Source organism: Paramisgurnus dabryanus, chromosome 1, assembly GCF_030506205.2.
Source record: "Paramisgurnus dabryanus chromosome 1, PD_genome_1.1, whole genome shotgun sequence".
Classification (NCBI taxonomy): Eukaryota; Metazoa; Chordata; class Actinopteri; order Cypriniformes; family Cobitidae; genus Paramisgurnus; species Paramisgurnus dabryanus.
The window spans coordinates 26339917-26358824 of NC_133337.1; the positions used below are offsets into that span (position 1 = coordinate 26339917).

Genomic DNA, 18908 nt, shown 5'->3' on the forward strand with positions numbered 1-18908 from the left:
AGTTTTAACCACCGTCACGTCAAAATAAACCACAAAATAAACTAACTGCTCAATATCTAAAAAAAACGTAGTAAATAAAGTAACAGCTGCCGTCAGTTATTTGTAAAATGCATAGGAAATGTTTTACAGTAAAATCTCAATTTAGCTTGCACTGAAGTTATAACTTAAAACAACATAGTTTGCTAACGTTACTATCAGCACCGCAAGATCGAGGCGCATTACGATTAGCAGCAGCTGCAGCCATGCACATTTCCCTTATTTAGGAATTAAAGGAGCGGTGAATCAAAAACTCAATTTTAACTTGATAATTTGTTATATAAGAGGTCATCATACTTAAATGAACATCCTGCAAGTTTCAGAACTGAAAACGTCCGTGTTACTGAAATATAACCGTTTTTGGCACCAAGCCAGCCAAACACGCCAGTGAGGAATTCGGAAATCAATGACGTCAAAGTAGAATTGAAACACCTCCCCATAACCAAAAGGACACGTCTACTTTTGTAGCCCCGCCCACAGCTTCGCTTGTACGGAAGTAACACACGAGACGAATCACCACCAGACCTTACACAGCGTCTACTCTGAAAACATGCCTTTAAAAATCGCCAAAGTTTGTGCCGTACCTGGCTGTGGGAGAACACAGTCGCTGCATAGCCTTCCTTCGGAGCCTAACATTCGAAAAGAGTGGTTAAAGTTCGTTTATAACGAAGTTCCAGCTCGCGTGGGGAAGAGTTTTAGTGTTTGTTCACTGCATTTCTCGCCTGAATCCTTTGTAAACAAGACACAGGTCGACTCTGGATTTGCAACGAGACTGAGATTGATAAACAATGCTGTTCCAACTATATTGGATCCTACAGAAACAGCGCATCAATCTGTAAGTACATATATATTTTAGTAAGTTGTGTCGCTGTTACTTTGTTTAAGATCGCGTGATATGTCCTGATTGTTTGTAACCTTCGTGTTTTACCCAATTCACAGAATGTCCCAACAAAGCAGGATGTAGCTTGTCAAACAGACACACCGAAATGCACATCTCACTCAACACAGCTGTCGTTTGGAACATTGGGTCCTAAATTCAGAAGCAAAGGTGTGTTGTATGTTTTTTTAAACGTAATTTATATGGCTATCGTCGTGAAGTAAGTGTGTGTATGTGGGGGGTGGGGTGCACGCGCACGATTGTTTGTAAGCGCGCGTGTCTCTATGCGTCTTTACTCAAATGGGCCTACTATGTATTGCTGTTGGTTAAATGTTATCGGTATCGTTGTATGTATTGTGTCTGTGGGCTAGTCTGTGTTTGTTTTCACGTAATTTTTATGTGGATCGCGAAGTGTGTGTTTGTGTGTGTTTGTTTGCCTGTCTGTGAGCATGCGTTCTATGTCCATTCAAGTGAGCATACGAAATGTTTGCTGGTGGAATGTTGTCTGTAACAACACTACACTATATTAACAATAATGTAAAATGTGACATTATAACTGAAATAGTTGTTTTGTGTTTGTAACTGTTTAATTGGCCGTACCTTTTATCTTGATTATCACAGAGGCCAATTTTTTACCCGTTTAAGTTATTGTTGTAGTTCCTAATATTTTCAAAAAATAGTTTTTATAACAAACAATTTTTTGTTTTGTAGGAACACAAACCGAGGCTGCAGTCAAAAGTGTTGGTGTTTCAACCACTACATCTGCTGAAACTTTCCAACCTTTTGTTTTGCCACATTTCACCTCAACACCATTGAAGGATTTAAGGCCAACAAAAAGAGCGCGCCTTGAACTGGAAGGGGAGGAAACTGATTCATTTGAGGTCACTGATCAGCATGACACAACATACGAGCCTGCAGAGTCGGTCACCACTGTCACAGAGTCATCACAACTTCAGTGAGTCATTTTATCCTATGTACTCTCTCATGTTTTGGTATTTTTATGAAAATGTATACTGAACTTTAATGCAATTTATGTTTATTGTTTATAATTTTAGATGTACATCAACGCAGGAGGATGCAAAATACATTGTATTTGAAAACTGCCTCCTGCAACTCTTTGATACCTGCCCAGTGTGCTTGAGGCGCTGTAATGTTTGGCCACGAAGAAAAGGGACTTTTGTTGCAATAGATCAGCTATGTCCACACTGTCAATACTTCCGTCAATGGAAAAGCCAACCTGTTGTTGGGAGCACACCTTTGGGCAACCTCCAGTTATCTGCTGCAATATATTTCACAGGTGGATCGTTCTTCCAATTACAAAAGGTATTTGTAAAGGAACATATACAAAATCAAACACATAATTTATAACTTTCTTTAAAACTAGTTATTGTTTATTACTTTTAGATATTCCAAACAATGCGTGTCAGGAGCATTACCCACAGAACCTTCCGGAAGCATGCCAGTATGTATCTTGAACCAGCAATAATCTACACATGGAAGAAGGAACAAGAAGAAGTGTTGCAGGAGCTAAGCCAGGGTGACAAAGTTATTGTGGGTGGTGACATGAGAGCAGACTCACCAGGTAAAAGACTTGTATTTGCAGGGTGCATTTAAGCTGTATGTGCTGATGTCAGTAATTTTTGAAAAAATGTATGATTATTAACATCATAATTACACCTATATGTACTCAAACGAAAATATATTTTTAGGCCATTCAGCAAAGTACGGCAGCTACACTGTTATGGACCTAAAGAACAATATCATATTGGATATGCAGCTGGTCCAAGTAAGTACCAAAACCTTAATCTAATGAATTCAAATTTACTCATTAGTTTGATTGTTTTATTTATTTTTGTATTTTATGTCACTTTCTTATTACAGAGCAATGAGGTTGGTGGTAGCTACCACATGGAAAAGGAGGGACTGAAAAGAAGTCTGGAATTTCTGGAGGCACGTGGTGTGAAGATTGACTGTATTGTTACCGATCGTCATACACAGATCCAGAAATTCTTGAGGGACCGTAAAGTGACGCAGTTCTATGACGTCTTGCACCTGGAAAAAGGTATCTTTTTCACTATATATAATTTTTTTTTAAATTTCGCTTGTACCGCTTTTCGCTTGTTTTTTAAAAGTACCTCGTTTAGAATAATAACTGATTACTTCCAGACTACCTAACACAAAGTGATTGTTTTATTTTCAGGTTTGTCAAAAAAGTTGGAAGTAATCGCCAAAGACAAAGACTGTCAAGTGGTGAAAAAGTGGCAGCGGAGCATAAGAAATCATGTCTATTGGACAGCAGCTTCTTCCAAAACAGCTGAGGAGAGAGTAGCGAAATGGTTATCTATGGTTAACCACATTCAAGATGTTCACGTCCATGACACCCCAGCCTTCCCACGGTGTGAACATGCAACACATGTATCAAAGGACCCCACCAAGTGGTTTCAACCAGGTATACACATTAATTTACATTTTTAGTTTTATATTACTTAAGTGATTTATGATAAGTTCAAAACTTTTTTTATTAATTGGTAATTGTCTATTTGATTACAGCAACTAAGGCACTGTACACCGTCGAGAAGCTTCTCACAAACAAGAGAATGCTGAAAGATGTTGAGAAACTCAGCCCTCACTTTCAAACTTCGTCTTTGGAAGCTTTTCACAGCGTAATTTTACGCTTTGCTCCCAAAAACGTTGTTTACCCTTACATTGGAATGTTATGCAGGTGCGTATTACAGTATTTATGTGTTTTAAATCTCTAAAGATGTCTCTTACCTTTTGCTAATGTAATTTTTATTTTTTACTCTAGACTGTACCTGGCATGTATGCATTTCAATGAGAACTCCAACCGTCCTCAGGCTAAAACAAAAACGGGAAAGCCAGTGTATAGGCTTTTGTTTCCCAAAGCCAAAAAGGGGGAATACTCCACACGTCCATTAAAGACACAGGCAACATATTGTAAGTTTAAATATATTTATTTATTTACACACACACACACAAAGTGAATAAAAAAACAATAATTAAATAATAAATTATATCACACATGCATTTTTATTTTACAGGCTATGTCTACAGATTGATGGACTTCCTGTTTGAAAAGGTGATCCTTGATCCTGTTCCCTACATGGAGGAGATTCACAAAATCAAGGTCCCAGAAACACTCTCATCCCAGTATGAGAGACCCTCCATGGAAGAAGCCATCTCGAGACATAAATCGCGGTTCAGTCAAGGGGAGGCCTAAATCCAACGTAACTGCCTGCCGCGTCAGGAAACTCTTGCCGTATACGTTGGACGACGCAAGATGGGATAACAACTCTGTTACTCCTGCCCAAATAGCCCCAGCACCAGCTCACAAAACTTCTGTATGCCAAGTGCCTGTAACGCCTACAGTAAAAGATATAAACAAAGTCAGAGGCATTGCATTATTTTAAGCTATTGTTGTAATTTACAGAGTTTTTATATTTTGTTAATTTATAATAAAACTTTTAAAACATTGCTGCTTTTTTAATATATTTTTAAGACAATAAAGTGTGTTTACTTTTACTTGTGGTGTCTTGATCAAAAACTTATTTTACTGAAAACACAGTAATTGTAAGAGTTCTATGACATAATATGAATCTTACTGTTCTATTCCCCTCAGTCTCAGGGGACCATAATCAGCTCTGTAAATATTTAATGCATTCTGTAGTGAATACATATTCAGGCATACTGGTTCAAAGCCTGGGTGATGGGTCATGCAGGTAAGTGTGTCTGGTACCTGGTTCATCCTTCTAACGACCTAAAAAACAAAAACAGTAATTACATAACGTACACACTTTTACTGAAAATAATAATTCTGTGCATCTGACTTACTTTGGGAATCTCCATACAGCAAATATTTTCTTGCTCTGTTGGCATGACAACACACTTTTCACAGGTACACCTACAGAATATTGATAGTAAGTGATTAGTTGTGGTTTTATTTTTTTACATGCAGTGTAACTGGCTATGTAAACTTGTTAAAATTGACTAAAAAAAACAACCAATCATAATCGCGATGAACTTACAAGACAACGCATTTTTTATAATATAACGGAGATACGTAACATTACAACATTACGTGTTTATAAGGTTTACGTGGTTTGTGAGGCTTTTGTAGTAAGAATAGCTTTAACTTTGATGATAATTATTTGAATTTTGAAATAATAACTTCCAGTAACATCTTCAGTTACATTAGAGGCACAGCAACCTCACGAGTATATTTGCAAAATATAAAGTTAGTAATAAAGATTTACCACGCTGTAACAGGCTGGAGCATCCTCCTTATTTGAGGTGTGGGTTCGTCGTCTTGATATTCTGGATCAGACTCTGGCTCGAACATATAAGGGAGAATCCTGCCAGCTAGCATGTTTCAATATACCGTAGGTGGTTTTCAAAACAATTCCATGCGTGTAGTGACGTTGAAAGTTAGGTTACGTTGCAAAACTGTCATCCAATCATGGCACTGGGCGTTACCTTCCTAGTCTTCGACGTGGCCCGCCCATCTAATCCGACTGTTTCTCAAGACTGCCTCAGAACCACGGTAAAAAACAGCTTATTACTAATTAACTATGATGTTTTTAAATGTAAAAACAACGCGAAATGCATAAATAGACATCAATCAACGTCATAAAGCAATAAAATCGACCAATTCACGGCCCCTTTAAACATGATGGACTTACCTGCAAGTGATGCACGGGCATCATCCCGCAGTTTCATCTTTTTTCTTTTTTCCGATCCTGACCCCTGCTGTCTTTTCGGGCCATTTCCAAAAGTTGCCTACTGACTGGCCGTTTCTCAATCCGAAAGCTGCAGCCTGCACGAGGTCGCATATGCAGGCTGCATACGTCATCAAGCCTGGTTTATTTTAGTTAACTGAACATTACATTAGCAAGTCATAAGCATATCAAAACAATTTACGATTAACTAAGAATAATAGTCAACTTCATAATCGTTAATATTACGAAATAAGAACGTTTTGATGATGTATGCAGCCTAGAAATGCAACCTCTGGAGGCTGCAGCCTTCAGATTGAGAAACGGCCTCTGTCAAACTTCGTCAGGCGCCCGCGCGATAAACCGACACGGACCATCAAAGGCTGGGGGGCATACTTTCTATACTAGCGCAATTAAATTATCTCGTCCCCCCTTTTTTTGTAACATTTACATGGATAAAAAGTGCCTAATAATATTTCTATAGACTAATGAAATTCTATCAGCATTATAATTTTTTTTCATTAGGCTATTGTTTTGGTGCCCTCTCAGCACCTGGTGCCCTACGCACAGCGCGTGATGCGCGTTATGGGAGCGGCGGGGCTGGTTACCCCCTTCGCTATGCAGCCCGTGTAACGGGCATATTTGCGAGTAGGGTTTAATGTTATGCATTACACATCGGAAAGGATCGCTACGCTGGGCGAAGGATCACACTCGATATAATTTGCCTTTTTACTCTCCGTAGCGCATGTAACGGGCACATCGAGAGCGAGTGTTTTGTCCGCAGGGGCTAATAAATCGTACATATTATACATATTGTTTCCCCACGTACACATAGTGAACTGAATATATGCTGCTTGAATCTACGACGGTCCGCTGTGTGTCAGCGGCCATCAGAGGCAACACATCAGAGCCCAACAGCTAACACGAATTCCCGCCGTCACCCGAAACAGCCAGGGGGGTGCGAGGAATTCCAGTGCATTGCTGCATGAACCACAAACGCTGAGGGCAATGTTCACTCTCTTTTCGCTATGGCGGGTATAATAATTCACCATAATTCACGCTGTTCTTAGCTGATAGCCAAGTTGCAACAGCAAACCCCTCAACGTATTACGTCACGCTCGACGGCATACGTAGTGACGCAGCCTGAACGCGCGCAAGGGAAGCATGTGCTTCGCAAGGCAAACCGCTATGAACAGGCTCATTTTTGTCAGAAACCCATGAGAATCGGCCAAAGTGCGCTTTATTGTACAAGCACGAAACCAAAAAATAATGCCTACTCTAGTAAACAGCCACGGCGCAGTGCTCGTACAGGCAAAACTACTTGTGAAAGGGTTTTGCGATGTACAAGGGGGCGCGCGCCGTGCTCGTCCGCGACAGGCTCCGCTGAATTGAGGTCTGTCATGTCTGAGCAGTGACCGTTGCGCACAGGGAAGCGGCTGAAGCACGCTGTGATAACACAATACAGAGAGACCCCGGGATTTAGTTTATTGTGAATGTATTGTGCACACTGTGGCATATTCCGCACTGCATATGTGGGGAAGGGATGCTTATGCACGTCGCCGCCCCGCTTCCATAGCCTCAAGCCTCAAGCTTATAGGGCGGAGTGTCTCACACTGCTCGATCTGCCCTTCTCTGTCTGCAGCTCGTGTGTGACGGGCACATTCAAGAGCGGGCTGAGAGCTGTGTGCTGAGACGGGTCGTCGACGCACCAGAGGTTTGGAAGGCACTTGGTGTTCTCTCCAGGTTGGCTGCGGCACGCTGGCGGCGGTGGTTCGCTGCCGAGAACACAGTTACGTGTGAAGACCTCCGGCGATGTTCTTCACTTACCTTTTTTCTCGAGGAGCGAAGCAATATATCCACGTAAATGTCAGCCGGAACGCGTATAAGGGACGCGGGCTACGTCCGTTATGGGTGCGCTACTCAACGGCGACGCTACAGCACCACGAAGTGAAGAGAAATGATCTGACGATATGCCTTAGAGACGGTTGTTATATAGCGGCGAAAGCCACCCCTCTATACGTCGTCATGACAGGCATTAGCCAGTACCTTGGCGTTGTTCTATAAAAAAGCTTCAGAAATCGGAAGAGGGGAGGACCCTTCCATAGCGTCAGCTACTGACGCAATGTCGAGGGGCCGTTCTTGAAAGGGAACTTGAAAAATCTTGAATTGTTTTCATAGATTTTAAGGATAATCTGTTGATACTACAGACTTTAAAACAATGATATCTTGGTTCTCTACATGACAACAGTTGCAACATTCCCGAGAAAAACTACACTGGAAATATGTTGTGGCTTGCTCACACTCGTTTATTTACAACCAATGGAGTCACACAGTGCACCGTTCTAGTTTCTCTTTTCTAATTGATCTAGCTTTTCTCTCTTCACTAAATTTTGGTAGCCTGACTTTGTCAGACTTTGTACTTCTGCTAAATTTCATTATGCTTTTGTACTAAGTCTGAGATAGCTCCCATCGTAACCGTTTTCCTCCGGCCTCAAAACGGCCATACAATCAACAAACAGAGGGCGGGCTGAGATCTGTGATGTAGACGCTAACAGAGGTGTCAAGTAACGAAGTACAAATACTTCGTTACCTTACTTAAGTAGCTATTTTGGGTATCTATACTTTACTGGAGTAATTATTTTTCAGACGACTTTTTACTTCTACTCCTTACATTTTCACACAATTATCTGTACTTTCTACTCCTTGCATTTTAAAAATCGCCTCGTTACTTCTATTATTTCGGCTTGTTTTCTTTTTTTACATTCCGGCATGTGACTGCGATTGTGGTTGGATGAGAAGTATAAACATAAACCATTCCGACTTACTATTGGTTTGTATGCAATCCCCGCCCCCCCCAGCTGACTGCAGATGATCAAAAGTTTGTTCGATGCTGCACTACAGAGAAACATAAAAGAACCGCGAGAGCGATTAGAAAGCATGCTGAGCAGTTTGCTCTCGCGATGCTATGATATCATCCGCCATCCGTTTGTACAGTAACAGAACGCGGCATTCTGTCTTCAAATGGAAAAGTACGAAATAAAACTCGCGCATCACTTTCAGGTCCGTACTCAGTTCACATTCACAAGCCTGTGTAAATATATCGCTGGCCAGTGTCACCAACTCATCTGTGTGATTTAAATAGTGTAACAATACCAATTTATATCATGTAACTTCAGTTGTTCAACTTAAATGACATTGTGCTGCGTTGCGTTTTGAGGCAAAGATATCTATGCTAAAGACATCTGTTGTTTTGTATATGCTTAACTGCCCTAAATTTTATTTGCATTAACAAAACCTACTTAGCTGAATTCTTGAGTGTTAAATCAATCAAAACAGATAACCATACATACCAACTTTTGCTTTTGTTAATAGACATCAGCTGTTTCCTTAAACCAGACTTTAAATTTACTTACAAGATAGACATTTAGTAATTCTCCAAAATTGCTTGGATTTATACTGACTAAAGTAAAGTATACTAAAGTCCATTAGCTACACAAGTACAGATGCAGAAATATAGGCTATAATATATAATAGCATATTTGTATAATTGTAGTTTGTGTTGCTGTCAAAATACAATTATAAATGATTACAATAGCATATTTCTATTCTCACACATACTATAGTTGTGTGTGATTTTGTTGTTTTTTAACTAAAGAGGGCACCACTGTAAAAGTTTTCTGAAGCTCTGAAATCTTCCTGCTCTGAAGTTTGACTTTTTGCACCATTACAATTTTTATAGGCAACTAGTCATCATATCTTCCTCTCTATGGAACACATTGTAATGCTCAGTAGTACACATATGTGGTTCTTTAATGCAGTGGTTATCAAACCTTTTTTTTGCGGCTTCCCTTGTGTACAGTGGATTCCTTCACGACCCCCCAAAGAAAATGTATGACATAAACATTCTAAAACTTACAATTTGAATTAAACAAAACATATTAATTATACAATGTATTGCTTTTGTTTAGTAGCTTTATTTTTCTGAGGTTTAATTACACAGAATTTATAATAAAGTTATGTATTTCATAAAATATTATAAAACTGGGGCCCCTGGCCTGAAGTCCAGTGTCAAGTACCCACAGCCAGTGATGGTCTGGGGTGCCATGTCAGCTGCTGGTGTTGGTCCACTGTGTTTTATCAAGGGCAGGGTCAATGCAGCTAGCTATCAGGAGATTTTGGAGCAATTCATGCTTCCATATGCTGAAAAGCTTTATGGGGATGAAGATTTCATTTTTCAGCATGACCTGGCACCTGCTCACAGTGCCAAAACCACTGGTAAATGGTTTACTGACCATGGTATTACTGTGCTCAATTGGCCTGCCAACTCTCCTGACCTGAACCCCATAGAGAATCTGTGGGATATTGTGAAGAGAAAGTTGAGAGACACAAGACCCAACACTTTGGATGAGCTTAAGGCAGCTATTGAAGCATCCTGGGCCTCCATAACACCTCTGTAGTGCCACAGGCTGATTGCCGCCATGCCGCATTGAAGCAGTCATTTCTGCAAAAGGATACCCGACCAAGTGTTGAGTGCATATCTGAACATAATTATTTGAAGGGTGACTTTTTTTTTATTAAAAACACTTTTCTTTTATTGGTCGGATGAAATATGCAATTTTTTGGGATTTTTGGTTTCTCTTTACTTTTTTGCCAGAATTATCAATATTAAAAGAATAAAAGGCTTGGACTACTTCAGTTGTGTGTAATAAATCTAAAATAAATGAAAGTCTACTGTTTATCATTACAGAAAATAATGAACTTTATCACAATATGCTAATGTTTTTTAGAAGGACCTGTACAATACTACCGTAATTGCATTGTGCAGATGCATGCCTCTGAGTATGCCTCTGACAATTATTACAATTCTTCCCTTTACATGATGGTACATAGAGGTGGAGGTATGCTTTTTATAGCTAGCATTTGTTCTCTGTGTTGCTGCATCATCATGGCCATTGTCTCTTCATGTCTCTTGTTGGAGTTCTCTATCAACACTGCAAACTCTCTAGCTCGATTACTCTCAGCTTCAGCGCTCTGTCTCTTGAAATCTTCCATCTCTCGGCTCATCATGTCTGCCTTGTCCTTAAAGCCCTTCTCCAGCAGAGCCGCCTGCTCCTTCAGTTTACTTTCCATGGCACGCTCAGCTTCCAATCTCTGAAGCTTCATCTCTTCATCCATCTTCTGCTTCATCTGTATCATCCTCTCATCATTACTTCGTCTCTCCATCTCAATCTTCTCTTCAAGTTGCCGTTGTTTCTCCTCTTTAGCATTAATTTCCTGTTTCAAGAGGGCTGCTTTCTCTTCTTCCTCTGGTCATTTATTGACATAAAAGGAAACATGCTTTAAAAAAAACTTCAGAGAAAAACTCAAACCAATAGATTAATTGTCCTTTTAAGGGATAGTTCACCCAAAAATACAATTTAGCTGTTTATCTACTCACCCTCAGGCCATCTGATTATGTTGGTGCCATTGTTTCTTCAGTAGAACAATAAAGATAGGGTGACCATATTTTTTTAGGGATGTGTCCTGGCCAGGATTTCGGGTGTGTCTTCCAGAAGTCTAATTTGTCGACCGAATACATCATCAAGTTTTTACATTTCAGTTAAAAACACATAAAATCATTGTAGTTTCATTACCTTGAAATGTAAAGGGTGCTTTTCTAAATAATAAATCTCAATGATGCATGCGGTCAACAAATATGACTTCCAGACCAGAAGACTTAAATAACATTTAATTTCTTGCAAAAAAATAGATAGATTTGCTGCATAAGATGTCAATATATCACAAGGAGTCATGGGGATTAGTTTTGTATTTGATATATCTGCTTTTTGAACTCTGAAAGTGGCGGATCTGTTGATTTGCAGTTGTTCTACTAAAGAAAAAATGTCTCAAACATATCTGATTGACTGAGGGTGAGTAAATAAACAGCAATGTTGTAATTACACATTACAAGCCAATGTAAAGCTAGCCAAGCTGAATCAATTCCATGATGTTCTGCAACCTTTAGGAATGGTTTCCCGGACAGGGCTTATGCTAGTCCCATACTAAAATACATGTTTGAGCTGCCTTCATTTAAAAACATCTTGCAATAACATATACTTTCATATATATTAAGTGCCATTGTTTTGTGTTAAGATGCACACTAGTGTTGTTTTTGTAAGGTATGTTTGTGGAAACTACTTAAATGTCCTAATATAACTAAAGCCTAGTCCTAGATTAATTTAAACCCTTTCTGGGAAACTGCTCCCTAAAGAATATATTTGGCAGTAGACCTTGTTTTCTAAGTAATAATGTAACACATTAACCCTTACTAAAATTAGCTATGTGTTTTTTTTTTTTTTTTTGTGGTAAACATGACCATGTTTTTGATGTATTGATTATTAGCAAAACCAAGGTTTTACTACAGTAATGGTTTAACTGAATGTTTTACAAAACCATAGATATTTTGTGGTAACCATGGTTTTACTACAGTAACCTTGAACCTTGTTTACAATACACTCAGAGTGCGATATACCCATTGTGGAAACTTTATCTTGCACATTGAGCATTTGGTTCATTTTTGCTCTGCTGTGCACAACTTTGTGCTTTGACTTTGATCATCCAGCAGCACTCTCATAAGTAGGGGAGACCGGGGCTGGTTGTCTCACGGGTTGGTTGTCACACTGCTTATTTCAGACATACTAAATGGCGCTGTGGTACAATTTTGATAACAATTTGTTAGCCTTTAATAGCTTACTCATTTGCACTTGTAATTTTCCTGAGCAGACACAAAACATTAAGGTTAGGAGACAATTTTTTATTTTTATGGGTTTTATGGAGTAAATTTTCATGTTGGTGTTGTTTTTGTGTTGAGATCTTGTAGGATATTAGTCATTCAAAAACAAAACACTCATTAAAAAGCCAAAAGTAGTACCTTTATTTTGAATCATCTTTTAGCGATCAAGTTAAAGCCATGTGGCAGCTAGCTTATCATGTTTGTCATAAAGTCAGTTGGGGATGGTTATCACATAGCTTGCGGGGTTGGTTGTCACATGTGAGTATTGGACATGTAGACCTTTTAAGACTGTTTGTCTGTTTGTTTGTTTGTTTGTTTGTTTGTTTGTTTGTTTGTTTGTTTGTTTGTTTGTTTGTTTTTGTTTGCTGTTAAAATAAAATAAATAAAGCATTAAATAAAGACGTTTTAACACTAAAAATAATTTCATTTTATTTCTTAACACAGTAGACAATTCAAGTAACGGATCACCCATTTTAATCCCATTGTTTAAACATTAGGGGCATTAATAACAACTATCATAGGGGTGGTATTCATATTAAAACTTATTTGCAGTTTCTAGCTTAAAAAACTAAAAAGTTACACATTATCTTTTCAGATCCCAATTTATCACTAAAATCATATTGAACCACTATAGGGACAACCAACCCCATACCCTGTGAAAACCAACCCCGTGATGGGGTTGGTTGTCACATTGTGTCAGAGTGTCTTTGATGGTTAATTACTTCCTGTTACAATACATTCTAAAAGTAAAAAGTAAACACATTTAAAGCCAAGACCCCAAGTTTTCATTTCATGTAGGAATTACTGCTGAAAGATTTTTTAAAGATGGTCAATTCATGCATGAGTAAAAATTGTGACAACCAACCCCGGTCTCCCCTACTCAAACCTTTGATGATGTGTTTCACATGGAAATAGGAATTTCAAACTGGGTATTTGAAGGCTTAAGACTCTTACCCTTAATCCTTTTCTGTTTCTCAGTTAGGTTTTTATCAGCCTGCAAAATAGCTTTAGATTCCACAGACTTCTGCTTCAGAAACTCATCCAGGACCTCTTCAGCCTATTGACAAACAGAAACAATGAATATTTAAGACATCAATGATAAAAGTGATGTGTATTACGAGTATTAACATGCAACAAGTGTGAGCCAAACCTTGACTTCTTTTGCGGCCTGGATGTTATATTTTTGCAAAATGTCCTCCATATCCTTGCTGAAGAGATCATAGCCACCAGGTTTGGCATAGAGCCCTTGCTTAAGGTTTTCCGTCATTTCTGCAGTCAGGGATGACAGAAGATCCTCACATCTCTTCTTAGAAGCTTGCTCATTTAGGCTTAGGTATCTCTCAAATGAATTTTTAAGGTTTTCCTTTAAACATAACATTTTGGGTGTTAGTAGCAGTTCTCAGTTGTATTTTAATCCATCAGATCACATTTATGATCACATCTATGACATCTCCTCATGCTGATGCACTATGGAGAGATCTGGCCTACCTCAAGAGATTTTAGGTACGTCCCATCAGTGTCCCTGAATGAACGCTTCATGAAGGTTTGTGTTGCCAGGTTGCTGAGCTGTTGGTGTTCTGAGGACACATCCTTCAGTTCCAAGGGAAAGGAGTTCTTCAACTTCTCCATTCCACTCTGATAGACCTCAAGCCCTTCTTTCACTGCAGCTTCATTCTCAATCGTTGCCATAGCGATCACAGCGTTCTCCAGACATGGCACAGCCCCACTAGAGATGGTGTCCACGTATGTTTTTGCAAGATTACCCAGAACTGCAAATAAAGAAAAGAAGCCCGGAAACACAATGATATTAAAGAATTGAAAGAATATAAATTAATTGAATTGATCTCATTATTCACCCCTGCCAGTGACTGTGTATCCTTCTTTCAGCTTCTTCGCCTGGCTCTCCTGAAAGACAAACTCACAGAAACGTTCTGTAACTTTCAGGAAGGCAGGTGAAAGGTCAGCAAGATTTAAGCTCTCCAGGCGAGATACATTCTCTGGAGCAGTTGGAAATGGGAAAGTGAAGCATGTCCTTGAAGGGAAGAATTTTCGGATGCACTCCCTGGGCAGGTTGTACTCCATCACTTTTTTCCCAGTGCCTAAAACAGATAAACACATAATCCACCTTCTCAGAATTACCACATCAATAAATTATATAGTTTTTTTTTTAATGAACAAAAATTCTGCTGATGACAAGTACAAAATAATCTTTAATTACCAAGTTTCAGATTGAGAGCAAATTCTAGGTATTCATTCTCTGTTACATCTTTGCCATCAATCTTTAGCTCAAGGGTGAAGTCTCTCACAGCCCAGATGAAACTAGGGAAGAACTTCACAAACTCGATTGACTCATCAGCATCCTTATTTGATGATTTGACTTTAATGCAGTCTGTTAGTTCAGTAACATATCTAAAAGTTTGTTCAGGCATGAATACAAAGCGACTATTAAACAGAAATAAAGTTAAAACTGTTCTGTAAAATGTAAAGATGATAATGATGTTTAATCCTCCTCTGCTGAGATCTTTGTTATTTTCAGGCTTTGTGACTGTAAGTCAGGTTTAGTTGTGTTTCTGATGCCCTCATCTTTCTTTTTTGTTGTATATGTAATACATTTGTAAAGCACTTTTAAATAACTTGAGGTATCTAGATTGTCAGAAGGATACTGCAGTTTCTGAATAGCATCGTTGTCAATCGTCCCTCGACTGTTGTATACCAGAGTGCCGCTCAGTAACACAGCCAGACAGAAGATGTTGGTGTCATGCTTTGAGTCCCCCTGAGAAAAACAATTAGAGTTAAAAAAGAACGTAGTTTGTAACGTGTTGTTTTATTTTCCCTGCCTTCTATTTACAGCAAACTAACAAACTATTAACCTGAATACATGTGTTCTTTCTCAAAAAACAGAAATGTAGTTAATTTTATATTTGTTACCATGCTGCCCTGACCTACCATCATCTCCAAGCCTCCTCTACCCCATCAGAAGTATTCATGTGCCCTTTAAACGGACATTTGACTACTTGTAGTTGTGTTTTTTATCATTTGTCTGTCACATCACCTTGTTGACGTCTCCAAGTCCCTCAGTGTCCAGCAGCACCAGAGTGGTTTCTTTTTCAGTGGGGTGGGGCACACACCACATCCAGATGCCCTTCGTCATGGACTCAATTGTGCTGCCCAGTGCAAACCCTGATAATTTCATACCAAAAACAAGACACAATTACTAATATTCATTTAACTGGATCATGTTTCTCTTAGCTCGTGTGTCCACCACAGTGTATTTAAGTAGCTAAAAACACCAGGCACTCTTCTGAAAATGGCAGCTGTTGGCACTTAGAAGTGCTTTGGAGTCCCAGGATTTTTAGCCGAGATACTTTGGTTATTAAATCATTAACATCCATACATCTTAGATGTAATGTTTAAGACTTTGTCAATAGTTAGTTTTCCATAAATATTATTTTTGTGTATTTCTGGTACTACAAATAATAACTTCTTCATTGTTATTCAGTTATATTCTACAAGTAAGATGTGACGGTTGGTCACTGTGGTATTTGTGCCACTTCTCCTCCACCATGATTGGTCAGCTGGTTAAAAGCAACGATTTGGTGGTCACATGGCCATAAGCTTTTGGTTGCTATCAGCATTGCAGTTGAGGCTCTAACCTGTTTGTTTCCCAGCAAGTCGATTCATCAGGTAGGATTTCCCAGTGCGATAGAGACCGACCACAGCTACCACCACCACCGGCTGATCGATCATCTGCAGGATCTGCAGCGCTGACTGCTGTACACACAACTTCCCATCTGACTCTGTGTCAATGAGGCAAACTGGCTTATCCATCACTGTAAAAAAAGACACCATAATACATGTCAAATAATTTGATCAGTTTGTGTCTATTGCACAACAATGACATTTCACACCATTACATTTTAACTGCAAGAAATCAACAAAATGTGTTAATTACCTTAAGACATTACAATAGCTGTTTTGTGAAACAAGGCTCAATTTCACATGTATTTAACATTTTTGGTTGATTTTTAATAAACAATTATATGACAATTACATATGTTTTTTATAGAGCAACAACTGTGCAGAACTACCATACTGTATGTAAATACAATTATCATGAATATTAATACAGAATAATTACTATAGGGTGATATAGTATTCTGTATACTGTTTTTAAAATTTTTTAGTTTCTAAGAATTTTACCACAGTTTACTATAGTAAACCATATAGTATAATTTTTTTCACGTGGGTTAATTTATAAAGGGTGATGGAAATTTTTCTTATGTTTTTAAATTAGCAAAATTAAACAATTTAAAGCAGAACATACCTTTTTTTTTTGCCTAAGCCTACCACCACAACCTAACTAAAATAAGTCTTTTAAGTTCTTTTATCTTTATTGAAAGATGTAACGTGAACATTACGTTGTTATATGATACTACATATGCATGAGACATATTTGACACACACCTCCGCAAGCGCGTCATTAACATTATGAAAATGAGCCCACTCTGTTCCTCTGTTCTTTTTTATATTTTTTCTGTCTTTATTTATTCTGATGTTTTGTGTTTTTGTTATTTTACTGTTGATTGTTGTGTGGAGAGTTTATCCTGTTATTAATTCCCTGTGGGGTTTTTTCACCCATTTTTGTGATCCCTATGTTAATCAATAACAGGGTAGGAGTGGGACTTATTTTCAGCCCTGAGCTTTATGCCTTAAATGGTGGGTCTTGAGATTACACAAGCAAGATTTAAGTATGCAGGGGAAACAGATGAAAAAAAATCCTTATCTTAATTTTTTAGTAGCCTACTTAGATCATGTATATTGCCAAATAACATAAGGTAGGCCTACTTGTGTCAAAAACGAACAAATATATATAATGGGCTTTCACCGTTTTGTTTTGCTGGAGAAAACATCATGAAACGTACTTTTTTCCAATAAACTGTTGCAGATTTTTGCATCAAATAGATTTTTGTAACTCTTGCAATAGACAATAAATGCCCACGCAGTCCACGTCTGAAGCATGAATAGAATAAAGTCTAATCTGGGGATGATACGTCACATGCGGGATGACGTATGGATCAAGATGTGTCCAATCCAGGATGTATCCAATTTTGGCATCCGAGATAGGAATTTCAGCACTCTGGATAGCTCAGCGCGGACCAGTTTTAGCCGAGCAGCCCGATGAGAAAAGACTCATAAATTATAGACGTTTAAACGCAGAAATATATAACAAATCCCTTGGAGGGATGCGTCTGTGTACACATGATGTGTGCATTCATCAGCTGCAATGCAAGAAAACAAAAAAGGCAGCAAACAGAGCAAAACCATTTTGATTTATTGTGTTTTGTGATTGACTGTGTCCCGCTAAGTTGATATTAAGTTGATAGTGATATACAACAAGTTTGTCTTAATAAGTGCTCACAAAGTGTCTGCTAAAAACATCCTCCCTCAGACATCTGAACAATTTTAGGTGAAAAGTGAAAATCTGCCTTTTCCAGGTGAAAAGCCATCACAGATAGCAAGTAACTATTATATCCATATTAAATGTTTTGATGCATCAATGTTAAATGCATTAAATTAATATAAATTTTGCAACTGGAATTACTGTTGAATTTTGTTTTTATTTCAAATAAATTTTATTTTAAATATGTCAAAAACCATTAACATCTCTTCAGTTATTATAAACCAGTTTATATTTTTCAGACATGTTCAATAGCTCTTATTAAGAATTAACATTACAAAAGATGTAACATGAACAAACACTTTAAAAATGCAAGTTGCTAAACATTGTCTTAGATAAAAGGCTAAATGGAATTAAAGATAAAGAGATTACTTACTGCAACTCATGTTTGTTCTTGATAGTAGTTCTTCATAAACTGCTGCTGCATTAAACCTCTTCGTTGATTTTACTCATGTAATCATTGCTCCACCCAGCGATGGAGACGGCTATGCGCATAAAACACTTGGTGAAAACCCATGACTCATCATTGTGATGCTTTCTGTTTCAGTTTCGTTTTCCTGAATCATGAAATGTTGGTTAGCTAATGTACTGCTTACCAAAACCTCTCTTTATCTTCATGGAATAGTTCACCTAAAAATAAGAAATTAGTAACTTTACTCCTCATTGTGTTGTTTAAACCCCCAATGATGTTTTTTATGTTTTTGATTTTCTCCTTACAATGGCAGTGGAGTGTTACCAAACAAAAGGACACACAGCTTTTATAAAATAATCAGAATCAGAATGAGTTCATTGCCAAGTGCACATGAGGAAAGATTTTTGGTACATAAAGCTTCCAGTGCAGACATACAAATAAATCACATAAGTCACAAAACAGGTTTTAAACAGTTAAAAAAAGAAAATGTATGAGTAGACTACAGTTAATAGCATCCTAATTGTAATTTAAAATTCATGGATTACTGATATAACATTAAATATTTGTCTTCAAAACATAATCCAAGAGAATTGTGTTACGTTGCGTAGTGCTTATACTTTATT

At 38.1% G+C, this 18908-nt stretch overlaps 2 protein-coding genes across 2 annotated transcripts; one reads left to right on the forward strand and one right to left on the reverse strand.

Moving 5' to 3' along the window:
- The first annotated feature begins 272 nt into the window (after positions 1-272).
- On the forward strand, positions 273-4453 carry LOC135779229 (uncharacterized). Its single transcript, XM_065289962.1, has 11 exons — positions 273-871; positions 976-1084; positions 1625-1868; positions 1969-2236; positions 2318-2495; positions 2623-2699; positions 2795-2975; positions 3114-3362; positions 3464-3635; positions 3720-3868; positions 3973-4453. Exons 1-11 carry the CDS (start codon positions 587-589, stop codon positions 4149-4151), a joined length of 2091 nt encoding a protein of 696 aa, XP_065146034.1. The 5' UTR covers positions 273-586; the 3' UTR covers positions 4152-4453.
- Positions 4454-10515: 6062 nt separating this feature from the next.
- On the reverse strand, positions 10516-16255 carry LOC135779001 (guanylate-binding protein 4-like). The gene is made up of 9 exons (XM_065289633.1): positions 16069-16255; positions 15468-15595; positions 15079-15188; positions 14634-14824; positions 14272-14514; positions 13904-14184; positions 13566-13778; positions 13370-13472; positions 10516-10949 (listed from the first exon to the last, which is right to left on the reverse strand). The coding sequence occupies exons 1-9, from the start codon at positions 16241-16243 to the stop codon at positions 10516-10518; spliced, it is 1878 nt and encodes a 625-aa protein (XP_065145705.1). The 5' UTR covers positions 16244-16255.
- Between the last annotated feature and the right edge of the window lie 2653 nt (positions 16256-18908).

Bases quoted from the DNA above. Each gene is read 5' to 3' on its own strand.
- LOC135779001 (XM_065289633.1), bottom strand. From the start codon at position 16,243: ATGGATAAGCCAGTTTGCCTCATTGACACAGAGTCAGATGGGAAGTTG. The intron at 14,825-15,078 runs GTATCCTTCTGA...ACAAACTTTTAG, and splicing joins GATGCTATTCAGAAACTGCA to ATATGTTACTGAACTAACAG. The intron at 10,950-13,369 runs GTAAGAGTCTTA...ATAAATGACCAG, and splicing joins GAAACAGAAAAGGATTAAGG to AGGAAGAAGAGAAAGCAGCC.
- LOC135779229 (XM_065289962.1), top strand. From the start codon at position 587: ATGCCTTTAAAAATCGCCAAAGTTTGTGCCGTACCTGGCTGTGGGAGA. The intron at 1,869-1,968 runs GTGAGTCATTTT...TTATAATTTTAG, and splicing joins ACAGAGTCATCACAACTTCA to ATGTACATCAACGCAGGAGG. The intron at 3,636-3,719 runs GTGCGTATTACA...TTTTTACTCTAG, and splicing joins TACATTGGAATGTTATGCAG to ACTGTACCTGGCATGTATGC.